The sequence below is a fragment of the Elephas maximus genome, chromosome 2, assembly GCF_024166365.1.
Source record: "Elephas maximus indicus isolate mEleMax1 chromosome 2, mEleMax1 primary haplotype, whole genome shotgun sequence".
Lineage (NCBI taxonomy): Eukaryota > Metazoa > Chordata > Mammalia > Proboscidea > Elephantidae > Elephas > Elephas maximus.
Genome location: NC_064820.1, coordinates 47,078,164 through 47,098,182, shown reverse-complemented (window position 1 = coordinate 47,098,182; position 20,019 = coordinate 47,078,164). Strand labels below are relative to the sequence as shown.

Here is a 20,019-nt window from a genome sequence, read left to right as displayed (position 1 = left end):
GGATAGTTCTGGGAAGGGAAAAGCAAAGAGTGACCAACAAGCATATTATCGCCCCCTTCAAATTCTGGGATAATGGCTACCCCAGCCTATCCAGAGAAGGAACATCATCAGGGATTCATATTTTCCCTGGTGGTACAGTGGTTAAAGCACTTGGCTGCTAACTGAAAGGTCAGTGGTTCTAGCCCACCAGCTGCTCTTCAGAAGAAAGATGTGACAGTCTGCTTCAGTAAAGATTTGCAGCCTCCGAAACCCTGTGGGGAAGTTCTACACTGTCCTATAGGGCCGCTATGAGTCAGAATCGACTCTATGACAGACTTTGGTTTTGGTTTGTTATCTGCCCATTTAGACTAGAAACAGCCTCTTATCTAGGTGTTGTGATTTGCATTCCCATGTAACCTTCAGCTGCAGGCTGCTCACATCTAGAGCTTAGCTCCTGCCTGACTTGCTAATTCACCCAAGGTCTTCCTCCCCTGCTCTTTAATTGTAGTTATTGATTCTTTGGCACTCTCCTGAAGGGAGGCCACTCCCTTAACTAAGGGGGAGGAGTGTGTTGATTTCAGCTCATGAAGGAGCCCATCCTTTGGAAGCATGGGAATCTACGAGATGTGCTGATCTTGATGGATCAGAGTGCCTGGGACTCCAATGCCACCCTGAGGCAAATGGCCATCCGAGGCCTTGGTAACACAGCTTTGGGAGCCCCTCACAAGGTAAAAGGAGTTCTCTGGAAATAATTCATTTAAGTAGAGTTTTGAAATAATTACTTACTAAACCACATAGAGCAGTTGCATAGAAATTAAGTGAAAATCCAGATAAATTGCTGAAGTGGTGGCTCTTGGGCTGAAGTACACAGGACCGTAACAGAATTTCCATTGCCTAGGTTGGGAACTCCTACCCTATTCCAGGATGCATAGATCAACTTCTGAGATTAAGAGACCTTATTTCAAAATAGGTAAAGAAGCATAAGCAGATAATGTTAGAATCTATCATCAGAGGCCTGTATCACCTGGCCCGCACCGAAGTCGTCTGTGAAAGCTTGAAGGCTCTAAAAAAGATCCTGGAGCTACTCACAGACCGAGATGTGAGCTTCTACTTCAAAGAAATAGTCCTGCAAACAAGAACCTTCTTTGAAGACGTAAGTGAGCCCATTCAGGAATCTTCCCTTCCCAGAAGAAGTGAGTGAAAAGAAGAAGGTTCGAGGTAGTGCTTTTAGCAGACAATGCCAGGGTCCCACCCATATTCCCTGGCTGGCCCCAGAGGTCACCTGCAGACAATTTCTGTATACTGTGTTGGTTCCCTGTGTCTCTCTGCCTGAGGGATCTGTGGGGTCTGTGGATCATGATTGGCCTGAGCAGGGTGTGCTAAAAAAACTTGGAAGGAAATGCCCTGGGAAGCACTGAAGAGGCAATAAAGAACAAGAGTTTGTAGATAAATTCCCCAGCTTCCTTACCCCTCAGAAGGATTGAGTTCCACTTACCCGAAGAGTAGCCCACTCATTAAAACTCCCTTCCTTAGCTTTCCTCCATTCCCTATCTCATCCCTACTCCTCTGGCGTGCTTCCTCGTCTCATCTCCCAAATAAACTACTTGCACCTAAATTCTTGTCTCAGGGTTTGCTTTGGGAGAAATACAAATTATAACAGTACTCAATGCAGGACCAGGGTCTGACTAAAGACTATGTCTCCTCCGGTGCTATCTTTTCCGCTTCCAAAATTCAAAGACTCAAAATGCTTGTGCTGTTCGTTTAGTTCAGGGGTCGCAAACTACAGCCCATGGGCCTGACTTTGCAAATGAAGTTTTATTGGAACCCAGTCATGCTCATTTGTTCACATATTTCTATGGCTACTTTCACACTACACCAGCAATGTTTATTGGTTGCCGCAGAGACCACGTAACTTGCCAAGATTAAAATACTTACTCTCTGGCCCTTTAAAGAAAAAAAGTGCCAACCCTTTATCTAGCCTTTGGCCCTAATTTCAAAAAGAGATCATCTACCAATCCTAAGAAGAAAAACAAAAACCAAAACCATTCCCATCGAGTCAATTTCAACTCATAGCAACCCTATAGGACAAAGAACTGCCACATAGTATTTCCAAGGAGCACCTGGTAGATTTGAACTGCCGTCCTTTGGGTTAGCAATTGAGCCCTTAACCACTGAGCCACCAGGGCTTCCAGTCCTAAGCAGAGGAGGGTCATTTTCCTTTATTCCTTCCAAGAAACTTGATTTTATTATTTATTTCTGGTTTATCACTACCATTCATGTGAAATTCTCTTTCATGTCTAACTGAAATCTACTTATTTTGTGATCTAAACTTGTTTCTTGGTTGTCAGGGGAAATAGAAAACTGCTGGTTGCCCTTTCTAGTGCATCCTGCATAAACATTAAGGCTTTATTAAATTACCTATTTACCTTCTAGTCTCCAGACTGAGAAGTCTTCATTTCCTTCATTACTCCTCATTAACCCAATCTTTCAGCTCTTTAAATATTTTACAGGGCAGGGACTGATTTGGACCCCTAAATAAGGTCTGAGTGGTATTGAATAGGATATGAAGAAAAATTACCTCTCAATTCCAACCTCTATTTATCCACTCCAATAGTTTATTTGTATTTGTTTTTTGGGGTTTTTTTTAACCCTTTCTTCCTGAGTGACAAGTTATTAACCATTTTGAACTCTAGATTTCTGTTTGTACTAGAGATCCCTGGGTGGCACAAACAGTTCGCTCTCGGCTACTAACCAAAAGGCTGGCAGTTCAACCGCACAGAGTAGCACTGTGGAAGAAAGGCCTAGTCATATGCTTCCATCTAGAGGACAACCAAGAGAGCCCTATAGAGACAGGTCCACTCTTTAACACATGGGTCACCATGAGTTGGAATTGACTTGGCGGTAATAGTCAATAATCCTCCAGGTTTGCATTTTCTTCAGTTTCTTTCTTTTTTTTTTTTAAATGAGCCAGCCTATTCCTGGCCTTTGAAACCAACTTTCTGCTTATTTCCAACCACGCTCTCCAATTTATCAACATCACTTTTAATTCTCACCTTGTTCTGAAAAATGCTTATGGGCTCCTACCCAATTTACTATCTTCTGCAAAAATAATAAAGATGTTCTTTTTTTTTCATTACACAGATAATTGATGACAATCTTTAAGAGCAAAGGGCTGAAGTCCCCCCTACAGAATTTCACCTGTTAGGTTTTCCTGGGTTGTTGTTGATCCAATGATAATAATTCTCTTGGACCTGAGCCATCAGTAAATCACAAGGCTACCCAAGAATATTGTGGCCAAGATAACGTTTCTCAGTGTTATTGCAGGAAAAAAAAAATCTGAAATCTTTCTGATGGTTTAAATAGAACTTCCTCATTTCTAACAGCTACAAAGTCCATCGTATTTACGTAGAAGGAAAGTCTGACAAATCTTGGGTCTTAATAATGACATGTTATTATTGCCTAGTAATGCTAGCTTTCTGCAAATATGTTTGCTTTCTATAATACTTTACTCCTATATTCTTCTATAGACTGTGCAAACCTGTAATATTTGGGTTTTTTCTTTCCCTTTTTGCAAATATTTAAGTATTTCAAATATTTGAAGTATTTTTTTCCACTTTTTCTTAACGCCAATTGGTTGATGCTTCCTAGGCCTGGTATTAGTTCATTGGTTTGGGAAAATTTTTAAGATTTTTTTTAAAAGTAAATGCATCATCTAACTTTTGGGTACTTTCTATTGGTTTTCTTTCACTTCGTAAAAAGAGAACTTTTAAAAATATATCCTGACCTTATCCCTACTATATTTGAAGAATGCATTTGTACTTCTGTTTCCCTTATAAGAAGTCACATTCATTTATTCATTAGGCTTTTCTGACCTTTTCCTGGAGCCCTGGCTGCGCGGTGGTTAAGAGTTTGGCTGCTAACCAAAAGGTCGTCAGTTTGAAGCCACCAGCTGCTACTTGTAAATCCTATGGGGCAGTTCTACTCTGTCCTATAAGGTCTCTATGAGTCGGAATAGACTTGACTTGGCAACAGGTTTGGCTTTTTTTGGTTTTTTGTTTTGTTTTTCTGTTTTGTTTTTTTGGCCATTTCCTTACAAGCCATCTTTATTTCTTCTGGAAGCACAGTACTAACCTCCTCTTTCCTGGCATTTTTATGTATGTGCCACTTTCTATACACTTTATTTTGCCATCAAAATTTACTCTTCTCTCTTCCCACCCTTGTATTCACGGGAGTGCTTTTTGTTGGCCCTTGTTTATTGTTTATCTAAATAATGTTCTTCTACTCAGGACTACTTTTCCTTTTACCCTTTTGCCTTCTTGTAGATAATTTCTAGGCCTGGGGGGAAAAAAACTTCTAGAACATTTATTTAACTTCATTTCCTTCCTTTGTTGCAACTCTGCAGCCTGAACCATATCAACAAAACATCCAAGATAACAGAAGGCTGTCTTCCTCTACCACCTTACCCTTTGGTTCTTAAAATCATGGCTGACCATCCTGGATAACAAGCCAGGAAGTACTGTAACTTGTCATACTCAGGAATAGGGCTAGACACTTGTTTTTTTGACCTATTTCTGAGATCCGGGACCTAAATTCCTGAGCTGCCTGTACATGCTTTAGAAAGTATTTGAGATGTTGGAGAAGAGTCCTAGGCCTTGGGCAATTTAGATTTGAAGTTGTTGTTATTAGTTGCCATCAAGTTGTCTCTGACTCATGCAATCCCCTGTCCTCGCAATCATTAGCATGCTCGAGTTCATTGTTGCAGCCACTGTGTATTTTGTGTACCTTCCAACCTAGGGGGCTCATCTCCCAGCACTACATTGGACAGTATATTTTTGTGATCCATAGGGTTTTTTCATTGGCTAGTTTTTGGAAGTAGATATCCAGGCCTTTCTTCTTAGTCTGTTTTAGTCTGGAAACTCCGCTGAAACCCATCCACCATGGGTGACTCTGCTGGTATCTGAAATACTAGCGGCATAGGTTCCAGCATCGTAACAACACACAAGCCACCACAGTATGATAAATTGACAGGCAGATGGTGGAAATTTAAAGACCCCATAACTTGAGGCCAGTGATACAACCAGGCTAATCTGTGTTAGATACAACACAAGCAGGAGCTGTCCCTCGCTTCTGCTGCTAAATCCCCCTGTTGATCATTCCCGTGGTCACACTTCCGTACTAGCTACTCAAAGGCAGAAATCAAGTCTCCAGCTGTATCTTATCACTTAAACACCAGGCCCATGGTTATTTAAACTTGGAGCAGTGTAAGGAGAGAATTTCTGGAAAAGAAATCAGGTTATTAGATATGATCTGTGATAAGAATACACTCATGCCTCAGTTCCAGGCTTGCTTTGCTGAAGTGGGGCAGGGAGGGGACAGGGAAGGCCAGCAGGGACTGGCCAGTGAAGGAACACTCATCCATGAGATGCATCTGTTGTCACAGGAGCAGGATGATGTGAGGCTGACTGCCATCTGCTTATTTGAGAATCTGGCATCACTAACCGGAAGAAGGTGGAAGATGTTTTTTGCTGAAGAAATAAAAAAGAGCATGATTTCATTCCTTCTGCACCTCTGGGATCCCAACCCCAAGATTGGAGCTGTAAGTGGCCCAGCACAGACACCTGCTCCTCCTCCTCTCCCCTATAGCTGAGAAATGCTAGCAAGCCCAGTCAAGCTGTACTGAGGGGCAAGATATGAAGTAACCACTATGAACTGAACCTGAAAACTGCTCCTCCAACTGTGGGTTCTCTCTTGCCATGTCTTCCTGGGCTCGTTCTTTCATTATTGAATCTAAGAAGGTGGCCAAGAATGGTTATAAGGTCCTTCAGGCTACTGACTTTTACTGCTCCTGTTTTACAATATTCAGCCTTTTTTCCCTTCTGGAATGTGTATCCTGGCATTGTGTGCAGTGACACAGAAAACTCTGCTTTCTAGGCTTGCCGTGATGTCTTGATCATCTGCATTCCTTTTCTGGGCCTCCAGGAACTCTATGGAATACTAGACCATCTCCTTGATGGCCAGGATTTACCAAGGGCCAGGGATTTCTATAGGCAATTCTGTGTGAAACTGGTAAGTGTGAAATAGATGCTTGCTTCAACAAAAGGACCAGTCAAATCCCAGTAGGGCAAACTATGTAGCAGGAAATCTCTGGCCAGGGCCAGAATTGTCTTTGAAGGATAGCAATGATTCCCGATATTCTCATTACCCTCTGCTCCTTTCCCAGCTCCTGACTGGGATCTGTTCTCATAGGCTCCCGAAACTCATGATTAGTCCTTAAGCCCCAGTGCCTTCTTTTTTAAATTTAAATCAATAATTCAATGAATGATAGCCATAAGATAACTCTCAATAAAATAATTTATGGCAGTGTGAGTGTTCACTCATCTCTTCCAGGCAAAGAAAAACCAGGAAATTCTGTGGATCCTACACACACACTCATTCACCTTCTTCAACAGCAACTGGGAGATGATCAGGAGTGCAGCCGTCAAACTCACAGGTGTGGTCATCTCCACATTCCCTACTCAGTAACATCCTCTCTTTCCCATGTAGATTGGCTTTGAAGGGAAGCTCCACCACTACAAACATTAGTAAGACAGCGACAAAATAAAAAGAAGGCCAAAAAGGAACTCATTTTATGTCTTGCAACATCTTCCCTCAATGGAACCTATTTTATTTTGCAAAATGAAAATGTATAATCCCTTTTGACTTCCCAACACTTACTCTCCTCCAATCAGATCCTTCTCCTTACTGGACCCTCATTGTTTCTTCCAGTCTCCAAGTCTTTACTACAAGCCTGCTGTCCCTGCCTAACTGCCTTCCCCCTCCTCATTCCTTTACATAAACCATACTCAGTCTTCAAAGCTGAATTTAAGCTAAGAGCTTCAGCAGCAACATTACACAAGTGGAAAGAATGCTGGTGTGGGGACCAGCAGACCTTGGCTCTGCTATGTGATTCTGGACAATTCCCTTACCTTGTGTTATCTCTTTGTCCAATCTATAAGATAAAAGATGAAAATAAGGGAGTCTCTGAGGTTAGTTCTATTATGAAATTCTAACTCTTACCATGAAGACTGTTTCAACTAATATGGGCACAATCAATAGGCTCTATTGGACATCTTCGGACTGAGTTAAAAACCTAAGGATTTTTTATTGGGTCATGCATTGTAAACTTTTTGAAGACAAGGATTACAGTATATCTTACACTCCCTTGAAACATACCCTTGAAACCTTGAGAACAACTGGTACCCCCTGTGTGAGCTTTCCCAAGTATACCTTGGGTAAGTGAGTGACCAATTCCAAACACGGCACTCAAGACCTTATGGAGATCTCTTTCACATCATCCTTGGAGAAAGTCAGGCAGTTTGCTCATTTACTAATGTACTAAAGGTCATCTGCCTTCTGACTTGGTGCAGAGTCAGACCTGATCTACCTTTCGTGGCCTCTTCACCTAAAATGTAACTTTTTCTCCTATTGACTTTAGATGCCATTGTTCTCAATTTGACCAGCCAATATGTGGAGTTATTAGACAAAGAACAGCTGACCACACGTGAGTGCCAAACACCATTTCTGTCCAGTTTATTGATATATTCTCAGGGAAGGAGAAACTATTGCTGCTCTGAGTTCCACATTAACCCAGAAATTGAAATTCTTAGTATCTGGTGTTGTCTCTGACGCTCCCTGGACACTGGGGTTTCTCCAGAGCCTAAAGTACCTCCTACCTCCACCCCTTTGCAGGCATCATTCACAGCAGGCTATGGTTTTCCAATTGTCTGTAAATCTACTGATCACAAGAACAGGATCTTCTCTTCCCCTATTTCAAGGTTAATGTCGTTTCTCAACAAGTGGCTCCAAATGCTACTTTTTGGGGTAAATGTGAGCATCAGGGACTAAGCCCCCATGGGCTGATCCACAATGGTGAGACGTGTGGTACTGTGTATGTAGATGGGCCTTGACCTGTGTTGCCCTTCCTGCTGGATTCTGGCTTTCCTCATTCACTGAATTTTGCTATTCTTTCCCTTTCAGGGCTCCAAGCACTCCGGCAAGATCCTTGTATCAGTGTCCAGCGAGCAGCTGAAGCTTCCTTGCAGAACCTCCTGAGAAGGTGTAAAGAGATAAGCATCCCTCTGTGAACCATCAGGAAATAAACTGCTAGGCTTTTTCTAAAACTGACCCCTGTCTTCATCTAAAAACTCCTATCTTTGCAGCATCTTGAGGAAAGAGTTGACACCTAGAATGGGGAACTTGAAAGGGTGGTATATTCTTCACTCTGCAGAACCTCCCTGGTGACTTCTATTAATAGAAATAAACCCTGCAATCCACTTCAGGGATCACCTACAATTGGAGTGGTGACCACCATATAGTTTTGCACAGGTTAGCTCCTGTTTTAGTTATCTAGTGCTAGTGCTGCTGTAACAGAAATACCATAAGTGGATGATTTTAAAGAAAAGGAATTTGTTTTCTCACAGTTCAAGGGGCTAGAGTTCCAAACTCAGGACACCAGCTAAAGGGAAATGCTCTCTCTCTGTGTCTCTCTCTGTTGGCTCTGGGGGAAGACACTTGTCCGAACTTCTGTAACCCTGTCTTTCCCTTGTTCCTTGGCAATCTCCACGTGCCAATTGTCTTCACCCCATTTGTGCTTGCTTTTTTCTCTGCCTAATCTCCTTCTTTTATACTTCAAAATTGGTTAGGTTTAAGACACACCCTACACTAATATGGCCTCATTAATGTAATAAAACTCTATTCCCGAATGTGATTAATCCACAGGTATGCTGTTGCTGTTAGGTGCCATCAGGTCAGTTCTAACTCACAGCAGACCCAAGTACAACAGAACAAAACACAAACCAGTCCTATGCCATCCTCACAGTTGTTGTTATGCTTGAGCTATTGTTGCAGCCACTGTGTCAATCCATCTCATTGAAGGTCTTCCTCTTTTTCTCTGACCATCTACTTTACCAAGCAAGATGTCCTTCTCCAGGGATTGATGCCTCCTGAAAACTTGTCCAAAGTACGTGCGATGAAGTCTTACCATCCTGGCTTCTAAGGAGCATTCTGGCTGTACCTCTTCCAAGACAGATTTGTGTGTTCCTCTGACAGCCCATGGTATATTCAATATTCTTAGCTAACACCATAATTGAAAGGCATCAATTCTTCTTCAGTCTTCCTTATTCATTGTCCAGCTTTCGCATGTATATGAGGCGATTGAAAATACCATAGCTTGGGACAGGTGCAACTTGGTCCTCTGACATCTTTGCTTTTTAAAACTTTAAAGAGGTCTTTTGCAGCAGATTTGCCCAATGCAATATGTCATCTGATTTCTTGACCGCTGCTTCCCTGGGCATAGATTGTGAAACCAAGTAAAATAAAATTCTTGACAACTTCAGTATTTTCTCCATTTATCATGTCGTTGCTTATTGATCCAGTTGTGAGGACTTTTGTTTTTTTATGTTGAGGTGCAATTCATACTGAAGGCTGTAGTCTTGATCTTCATCAGTAAGTGCTTCAAGTCCTCTTCACTTTCAGCAAGCAAGGTTGTGTCATCTGCATATCGTAGGTTGTCAATGAGTCTTCTTCCAATCTTGATGCACTGTTCTTCATATAGTCCAGCTTCCTGGATTATTTGCTCAACATACAGATTAAGTATGATGAAAGGATATAACCCCGACACATACCTTTCCTGACTTTAAACCACGCAGTATCCGCTTGTTCCACTCAAACGATTAACTCTTGGTCTAGATACAGGTTCCGCATGAGCACAGTTAAGTGATCCGGAATTCCAGTTCTTCCCAATGTTATCCACAATTTGTTAGGATCCATACGGTGGAATGCCTTGGCATGGTCAATAAAATACAGGTAAACATCTTTCTGGTATTCTCTGCTTTCAGCCAGGATCCATCTGACATCAGCAATGATAGCCCATGTTCCATTTTCTCTTCTGAATCCATCCTGAATTTCTGGCAGTTTCCTGTCAATATACTGCCACAACCGCTTTTGAATGATTTTCAGAAAATTTTGCTTGTGTATAATATTAATGATATTTTTCAATAATTTCCACATCTGTTGGGTCACTTTTCTTTGAAATGGGCACAAATATGGATCTCAACAGTTGCTTGGCCAGGCAGCTGTCCTCCAAGTTTCTTGGCAGATTCGAGTGAGTAACTCCAGAACTGCATCCATTTGTTGAAACATCTCAACTGGTATTCCATCAATTCCTGAAACCTTGTTTTTCACCAACGCCTCAGCACATCTTGGACGTCTTTCTTCAGTACCATTTGTTCTTGATCACATGCTACCTCCTGAAATGATTAAATGTTGACCAATTCTTTTTGGTAGTGTCTCTGTGTATTCTTTCCATCTTCTTTTCATGCTTCCTGCATCATTCAATATTTTCCTTGTAGAATCCTTCAGTATTGCAAGTTGGGGCTTGAATTTTTTTCTTCAGGTCTTTCAGCTTGAGAAATGCTTAGCGTGTTCTACGGTTTTGGTTTTCTAACTCCAAGTCTTTGAAATCGTCTGTTCAGCTCTTTTACTTCATTTCTTCTGTTCACTTTATCTACTCAATGTTCTACAGCATGTTTCAGAGTCTCTTCTGACATCCACTTTGGTCTTTTCTGTCTTTTTAATCACCTCTTGCTTTCTTCATATATGATCCTTGATGTCATTCCAGTGCTCGTCTGGTCTTCAGTCATTAGTGTTGAATCCATTAGATCTATTCCTGAAATGGTCTCTAAATTCAGATGGGGTATAATGAAGGTCATACTTTGGCTCTCGTGGACTTGCTCTAATTTTCTCCAGCTTTAACTTGAATTTGCTTATGCATAATTGATGATCTGTTCCATAGTCAGTCCCTGGCGTTGTTCTGACTGATGATATTGAGCTTCTCATCATTTCTTTCCACAAATGTAGTCCACTTGATTCCTGTGTATTTCATGTGGCAAGATCCACTTATATAGCCCCTGTTTATGTTGTTGAAAAAAGGCAATTGCAATGAGGCCGTCATTAACCTTGAAAAGTTCTATCATGTGATCTCCAGCGTCATTTTTATTATCGAGGCCATATTTTCCAAATGCTGATCCTTCTTCTTTGTGTCTAACTTTTGCATTCCAATCACCAGTAATTATCAATGCATCTTGATTGCAAGTTTGACCAATTTCAGACTGCAGAGGTTGATAAAAAATATTCATTTTCCTCATCTTTGACCTTAGTGGTGGGTTTGTAAGTTTGAATTATAGTCCTATTAGCTGGTCTTCCTTTTAGGCGTACAGATATTATCCTATCACTGACAGCATTGTACTTCAGGATAGATCTTGAAATGTTCTTTTTGATAATGAATGCAATGCCATTCCTCTTCAGTCCCGGCATAGTAAACCATATGATCCATATATGATTGTCTGATTCAAAAAGGCCAATACCAGTCCATTTCAGCTCACTAATGCCTAGGATATCACTCTTTATGCATTCCATTTCATTTTTTGATGACTTTCAATTTTCCTAGAGTCATATTTTGTACCTTCATGTTCTGATTATTAATGAGTTGTTTGTAGCTGTTTCTTCTCATTTTCAGTCATGCCACAGCAAACAAATGAAGTTTCCGAAAGCTTGACTGCATCCTTGTCATTAAGGTTGCCTCTGTCTTGAGGAGGCAGCTCTTTTCCAGTCGTATTTTGAGTGCCTTCCAACCTGATTGATTCCTCTCCCAACACTATACCAGACAATGTTCCACAGGTATTCATAAGGTTTCCACTCATCAATTTTTTAGAAGTAGACTGTTAGTTCCTTCTTCCTGTTCTGTCTTAGTCTGGAAGTTCCACTGAAATCTGTCCACCATGGGTGACCCTGCCTGTGTTTGAAATATCAGTGGCAAAGCTTTCAGTATCACAGCAACACACAAGCCACTACATTATAACAAACTGACAGATGCTTGATTGTCCATGGGCATAGGGGTTAGGATTTTACAACACATATTTTTGAGGGACACAATTCAATCCATAACAGCCCGCTATCTTGGGGAGCTTAAATTTCAACAGATAGTAAAAAGTGACAGAACCTGAAACAATTTTGCTGCCACTGAAAAGAGGGCCACTGCTGGTTTTCACATTTCCCCTTTCCTCTAATATCTTTGTCAGTCTTGAATTACTACCTATGCTCTTCTCTTTCTAAAATGTAGTCTAAGGGTAAACTTTACCTGTCTTTCCTCTCTCAGGTTGTAATTTATGTGTCAAGACTATGTCAGGCGATTTTCTATAAAAGATCCTTGCTGACATTCTGTTAACTCTCATGACTTCTTTTCCATTTTTTTCTCTGAGCAATCCTGCCTTTAAATTCTGTCTGTGTGCACGCATGCATGCTCACATGCATCTGTCTGTGTGCATGCATCCATACATGTGCGTGTTAACCTTCTATAACACAACACTTTACTTTCTTACAAATCCCACTTGGAAGGTGGCATGTATGAAATTACGTACATAAAAGAAGTTTCTAACACAGAGCCTGACACTCACTTAACAGTAACACCATCATGATCCCTCATTAGCAACATTATTTAATTGATGTAGACCTTTACAATATCTTCACAAATTCCTATTACTTATATGCTAAACTCTTCATCCCCAAACTCTGTGAGGAAACATCTTTTGTTTCTACAGAACCTTCAGAGTATTGAACCAGCTCCCATAATATCCCCTCAATGATTCTTCCCTTCTGGTTTTCCTATCTCTTTATAGTATCCCCTCTCACATCAAATAGGGCTGACCTGTACAACCAATCAATAAGGAGCTCTCATGGTACAATGGTTAAGCACATGGCTGCTAGCCAAAAGGTTGGCAGTTTGAACCCACCAGCCACTCTGAGGGAGACAAGACCTGGCAATCTATTTCTGTAAAGATTTCAGCCTAGGAAACCTTATGGGACAGTTCTACTCTGTCCCATAGGGCCACTATGAATTGGAATTGACAGCACACAACACCAACAACATGCAACCACTATAATATTGCAGAAATGGCAGGGTGTGGTTTCCAAGGCAAGGTCATAAAAGATATTGTGCTCTCTTGAATCATTCACTTGTGGGAAGCCATCTGCCATGTTGTGAGGATATTCAAGCAACCTTATGGATAGGTCCATGTGGAGTGGAAGAAAAATGGATGCCTGCTGCTAACAGGAAGCATAAACTTACTAGGCATGTAAGTGAGGTATGTAGGAAATGGATCGTTGAGCACCAGTTAAGTGTCAAAATGATTGAAACTCCAGCTGACACCTTGACTGCAGTCTATGGTTGCAACATAAAACTTGAATTTCAGGTAAAATGAATATATTTTTAGTAGTCCCAGTTATTGCATAGGACATATCTATACCTAAAAATTATTTGTTGTTTATCTGAAATTCAAATCTAGTTAGGCATCTTGTATTTTTATTTGCTAAATCTGGCAATCTACTGTAATCTAACAAGATTTTCTGAGCCAGAACTATCAAGCTAAACCAAAAACCAAACTCATTGTCAACAAGTCGATTCCGACTCATAGGGACCCTGTAAGACAGAGTAGAACTGCCCTGCAGAGTTTCCAAGGAGCTTCTGATGGATTCAAACTGCCAGTGATTTGGTTAGCAGCTGCGGCACTTAACCACTACACCACCAAGGTTTCCCCATCAAGCTAAGCTACTCTCAAATTGCTGAACCTTGAAACTATATGAGATAATAAATTTTTGTTGTTTTAAACCACTAAGTTTTTAGTTAATTTGTTATGCACCCACAGGTAACTGTTACACAAAGGATCATGACCCCACCAAATTTCTGTGTTAAATGTATGTGTGGATTTTCTGAGTGGGTTAAATTCTCAATGGAGTGCAGCTATTCCCAAGTGTGACATATATGAAACAGAGCAAGAAAAAAGAAGGTAAGCAGTATGAGTTTAGTAGACTACTTAGGCAGGTTATATTAAGTCAAATGACTTTTTAGGTCAGCATTGTGCAATAGAGGAGGACTCAGTGGATAAGAGCTTGGCTGCTAACCAAAAGGTCAGCAGTTCCAAGCTGCCAGCTGCTCCTTGAAAAACCTATAGGGCAGTTCTACTCTGTCCTATAGGGTTGCCAAGAGTCAGAATCCACATGACAGCAACAGGAGTATCTGTGTGTGTCCAGTAGAACTTTCTGAGGTGGTGGAAATGTTCTATATCTGTACTGACCAATATAGGTAGCCACTAGACACAACTGAGCACTTGAAATGTGGCTAGTGCAAATCAGAACTTCAATATTTAATGTTAATTAAATTTAATTTTAATAGCTACGTGTGGCTAATGACCCACCAGATTGCACAGTTTCAGAGCATGGGACAAACAGAATTAAAATAATTTGCGTCAAGTCACTCTAGAACTAAAGAACATCCTCGGCATCAATATAAACTCACTGAGACAGGAGCTTGTCTAATAACTCATCATATATCCCCATCACCACTCCCTACTCATCCTAGCATCCAGCAAAGAGCTTTCTGATAGATCGGTTGATGGAGATTAAGTAGAATGGTCACATGAAACTCATATCACTACTGAAACTTCACCCGTCTAAACCCTAACGTTAAAAGGATTCACTCTGATAAGAATTTCCAAAACTCTTTTTATCATATCCTGGCTCTTACCACTTACTAGTCATGTGACTTGGGAAAATTATATAATCTCTCTGTACTTCCGTTTCCACAACTGTAAAATTAGGACATAATTATCTACTTCAGGGTGCTAAATTGAGGATTAAGTGAGTAATATGTAAATTACTTAGAAGCCTGGCACAGAATAAGTGTTTAATAAATTTTAACTGTGTAATATAAATAATAATATTAACAAATTTATCATCAAAATCACAAATATTAACGTAAACTCAGTGATTGATATGTAAAGCCAGCTGATTCTCCCCACCTTCCACCCCCATCTGGCCATAGTTCTGGCCGTGAATATTGCTGCCCTGCTTGGGAGGCTGAAGATGAGGCAATTCCTCTGTTCAGGAGATCTCAGTTCTGTACCTGGTACTCCTATCCTGGCTCCTTCGTAGTTACTGCCATACTCCATCCAAGCCTTCTTACTTGCTTTCATAACATACAGCATAAATCAGAGTCAGGCTTTGTGGCAGGAGAAATTTGGACTTCCATTCCCTCTCCATCGATAATTTCTTTTAACCTCCCCCCCGTGCCCCATCCACCACTATTCCCTCTCAGAGAGTCACCAACAATTCTCCTTAATGCCTCTTTCTACTGTGTCCTCCAAGGGCACTCTACGGTTTATCTCTATGGTTCAAACACAGCCATGTTGATCCAAGTGAGAAAGACTCTCAAGAGTCTCAGGAATTAGAGAAGAAACGCATGTTAAAGTAATCTTGAAGAAAATATTTACCAGTTGCCGTTGAGTTGACGCTGACTCACGGCAACCCCGTGTGTGTCAGAGTAGAACTGTGCTCTGTAGGGTTTTCAATGACTGATTTTTCAAAAGTAATCATACGCCTTTCTTCTGAGGTGCCCCTGGATGGACTTGAGCCTCCAATCTTTTGGTTACCAACCAAGCCTGGTAACCATTCTCACCATGCAGGGACTACTGAAGACAATATAGATTCTTTTTAATCTCGTTCCTGTTGCTTGCCTCATTACTATGTGCACGTTTAATCATTTTTTTGAGCCACGTTTACTGTAGGGTGGAGATTTTGTAACATTCACTCACTGCCTAATGGGCTAGCTCTGCTTTGGAGGACTCTGAATCACATTATGTTGCAATTCAGTACTCTGTCCTTTAATCTAACAGTGAGAACCAGTGTTTTGCTGGTAAATCATAGTTGTTTGGCTTGGCTGACCATGCTACAAAGAGGGGAACAAAGATCACAGATGGGAAGGAAGAAATAGGCTGCCAGATCAAGAAGCCAGAGGCATTGCTGACCTGGAATTGTCCATACACTGCCATCATTTCAAAGGACAAAATGCAAGAAGAGACAATGATGTATACTTTAAAAGAATCAAGAAAATAACCAAAAGAACAGTGTTTGTTTTCTCAACAGACTCTGAGATTAGAGTAAAAATTCTCTAATAGTATTTTATTACCTGATTTCGTCTCCAGCCTCGCCATTATCCTTCAGGTTATTGAAGTACAGAATGAGAGATCACATGGACAATCAGACTTCATAGGAACCTGTGATAATCAGGAGGCTTTGGTCCAGGCCCCTGTCAGACAAAAACTCACTGACGAGGAATTGCATATAATTATAACCTGAAAACTCTCATTTCTTGGAGTTTCTCTTTCTTACTCATTCATCAGAGATATCCCTTAAACCAGGACAGTAGAAATCATGACAGAGTCAAGAGAAACACAATGAAGGAACAGTGAGGTCCATTACAAAAATATGTGTGTGTGTATATGTGTCTAAGCATATATATAAATTCTCCAAGGCCTGAAAAATGATATTTGCTTCCTACCTCTGCTTTGTCAAACTTGATCCAACAAAACATTCTTACTTGTTCGTATTCCTTCTGGACAAACTGTTCTGCATTTTGTTTATTGAATTATGTGGTTATACTGAAAGCAAGATCAATTTGAATACAATTTTCCAAATATACGTGAGTCACAACTTCCTTTTCAATTACAGAGCCACTGAAAAGTACAAGATAAGAACTCCTTCCTTTACATTGCCCACCACTTCCTCCAAATCTTCTCAGAGGTAAATCCTAAGGATTAAATTGGCCTATCCTCTAACAGTTTCTTGTCTTCACAGCGGTCACAAAAAAGGCTCTGTCTTGGAGATGGAGAGCCTGGAGAACTGCTTATTAGCCTACAGGACAGATTAACCAGGCCATTTTGAATTTTGCATAGAGGGTAGAGGAGAGTTAGAACCCATCTTTACCTCTTTCCCAGTATCATAAGATCATTAATTACCCCACATCCCAACTTGAGAGGCCCTGCTCAAGGTTGATATTGACATCATGAGAATGCGCCAGAACCGTGGGTAGGGGCAGATGAGTCTTGTGCTCAAGGCTCCTGAGATGGCAGTTTTCCTGTCTGTTACATTCTATAAAGGATAGAATGGAGCCCCATCTGACTACAGCAGAAAGGTTATATCAGGAGATAAAGATGGCTAACGAGCAGAGGGCCAAATATTGAGAGATGAATTACACTTTATCCAGAAGACATTAACATTAGGTAGGCAAAAAGAATGTCTTTTTTTTTCTTTTTAAGTAAGGAGAAGAGCAATGTCTTCCTACTTTATCAAAAGAAATGTTGAAACAGCAAATGTTTTGTTACATAATACATTTACTGCAGTGATGAAATGAAATGGATGAACGGACACCAGAAAAAAATGTAATTCTGTTCTTGGTCAAACTAATATATCAAACATTTGTTATAAGCAGCTGTTGTTTGCAAGGAAGGTTCTTGATTCATTTCAAGTAAAATATTTGTAGAAATTTAATTTCTTTGGTTTTGTCTGTTGAGTCAGGTCATTCTGTGGCCTTGTCCTCTCTCATATAATGCCGTCCATATTCTTAATGACGGTGGCAAATGAAGTGGCAATACTACTTCAAAGCTGTATTAGAAGTTTCAGAAATGTTTGGAAAAGTAAAAAAATATTTGATTTTCACATGAGTACATTCATGGCTACGTCCTCTTAACATTTCCTCTGTGTTCTTTTTTAATTTTTTATTATGCTTTAGGTGAAAGTTTACAGCTCAAATTAATTTCTCAGACAAAAAGTTCCTGCACACATTGTTATGTGACCCTAGCTACTCCCTCTGTAATGTGATGCACAATCCCCCTTTCCACCCCAGGTTTTCCATGTCCATTCAACCAGCCCCTATCCCTTTCTGCCTTTTCATCCTGCCTCCAGACAGGAGCTGCCCGTTTAGTCTCATGTATCTGCTTGAACTAAGAAGCACGTTCTTCACGAGTATTATTTTATAGTCCAGTCTAATCTTTGTCTGAAGAGTCAGCTTCAGACAATGGATGTTTCTACCCATTACTACCTCCTGGTTTTCTGAAATTATCAGTTAAGAGCAGTTAGGGTGCAAATAAATGGCTGGATTTCCAGGTGGTTATACAACAAACATTAAATCGGCCCATAGCCCAAAGGCGCCATTCTTTTCTTTAATTGTGCTTTAAGTGAAAGTTTACAGCTCAAGTTAGTTTCTCATACAAAAATTTATACACACATTGTTATATGACCCTAGTTGCTCTCTCTGTAATGTGACAGCACGCTCCTCCTTTGACCCTGGATTTCCATGTCCATTCAACCAGCTCCTATCCCTTTCTGCCTTCTCATCTTGCCTCCAGACAGGAGCTGCCCATCTAGCCTCCTGTATCTACTTGAACTAAGGAGCACACTCTTCACGAGTATTATTTTATGTTTTATAGTCTAATCTAATCTTTGCCTGAAGAGTCAGCTTTGGGCATGTGGTAGTCCTGGGTTAACAAAGAGTCCAGGGGACATGTCTTCTGGAGTTCTTCTAGTCTCAGTCAGACCATTAAATCTGGTCTTTTTATGTGAATTTGAGTTCTGCAACCTATTTTTCTCCTGCTCCATTGGGGACTTTCTGTTGTGTTCCCTGTCAGGGCCATCATTAGTGGTAGCCGGGCACCAGCTAGTTCTTCTGGTCTCAGGCTGATGGAGTCTCTGGTTTATGTGGGCCTTTTTTCTCTTTAGCTAATATTTTCCTTGTGTCTTTGGTGTTCTTCATTTTCCTTTGCTCCAGGTGAGTTGGGACCAAAAGCTCCTTGCAAGCTTTTAAGACCCCAGACCCCACTCACCAAAGTGGCAAAAAGAACGCCTTGATCAAGGTAGTGAAATGGTGAAATCAGGACTTTAGGATGTGACTAACAGAGTAGATAAACTAGTAAATCTGATATGTAATGGGCTTGTGGACTAAGGAAATACATAAGAAAAAAAAACAAAAGAGAATATTGCCTGGAAGATTGAAAGGGGTGAGTCAAAGAAGACTCTGAAGGCTTAAACTTTTATGACCAAGAGAACAACTGAGTGTTGAGAGAAAGAATTTAGTTAGGATGAAAGAGGATGAGCTTAGAATTTTAACTGTCTCCAATTAGTGCATTGCCAATATTGTTTTGGTTACTTTCTTGCTTCTTTTTAAATAAAGTATACTTTACACTACGGTGATTACAACCAAAAAACCAAGCCCATTGCCTATCCAGTCAATTCCGACTCACAGGGACCCTACTGGACAGAGTAGAACTGCCCCATAGGGTTTCCAAGGAGTGGCTGATGGATTCAAACCGTCAACTTTTCAGTTAATGAACACTTAACCACTGCACCACCAGGGCCCGTTGATTACAAGTATATAAAAATAATAAATTGATGATTGAAATGATTTTGGCTACTGCAAATATGCTGATAATTCCTCAGACTTTATCTCCCACCCAGATCTCTCCTGAATCCCAGGCCTACCTTTCTATTTTCCTTTCCTTACAGCACATCTCCATTTAGATGTCTCAAGCTATATCAATCATAAAATGTCCAGACACTGAACACATCATCTTCACTCTTATGAATTGAATTGTGTCCTCCAAAAATATCTGCTGTAAATCCTAACCTCTATGCCTGTAGCTATAATCCCATTTGAGATTGGGCTGTCTTTCTTACGTTAATGAGACAGAATTAGTATGGGATGTGTCTTGAATCAATCTCTTCTGAGATATAAAGAAATCAAACACAAGCTAGCAAGCAGAGATGGAGTAAGATAGATTCCAAGACACTTGGAGATCTCCAAGGGACCGGGAAGCAGAAGCTGAAGAGACAAAGATCTTCCTCAGAGCCAATAGAGAAAGCTTTCCCCTAGAGCCTGCACTCTGAATTCAGACTTCCGGCCTCCTCAACTATGAGAAAATATTCTGTTTGTTAAAGACACTCACTTGTGGTATTTCTTTTATAGCAGCACTAGATAACCAAACCCCTATATCTGCATTCTCTAGCTCTGTCCTATCATCTGTAAGCTCAGTTCCAAACCTAGAGCCCAGGAAGTGAGCCACCACACTCCCCACCTTCGCATCAACTATGTTTAAGTCATCAAGCCTTTCCTTAGGA

At 40.7% G+C, this 20,019-nt stretch overlaps 1 protein-coding gene across 1 annotated transcript in view; it reads left to right on the top strand.

Annotated features, from left to right (window-relative positions):
• Positions 1-8,102, top strand: part of MROH2B (maestro heat like repeat family member 2B) — an 82,123-nt gene extending 74,021 nt beyond the window's left edge. The window contains exons 36-42 of the mRNA XM_049859415.1: positions 561-707; positions 950-1,132; positions 5,420-5,575; positions 5,911-6,045; positions 6,367-6,469; positions 7,454-7,519; positions 7,996-8,102. Of these exons, the coding sequence (XP_049715372.1) occupies positions 561-707; positions 950-1,132; positions 5,420-5,575; positions 5,911-6,045; positions 6,367-6,469; positions 7,454-7,519; positions 7,996-8,102 (897 nt within the window). The remainder of the gene's footprint in view (positions 1-560; positions 708-949; positions 1,133-5,419; positions 5,576-5,910; positions 6,046-6,366; positions 6,470-7,453; positions 7,520-7,995) is intronic.
• Positions 8,103-20,019: the final 11,917 nt, after the last annotated feature.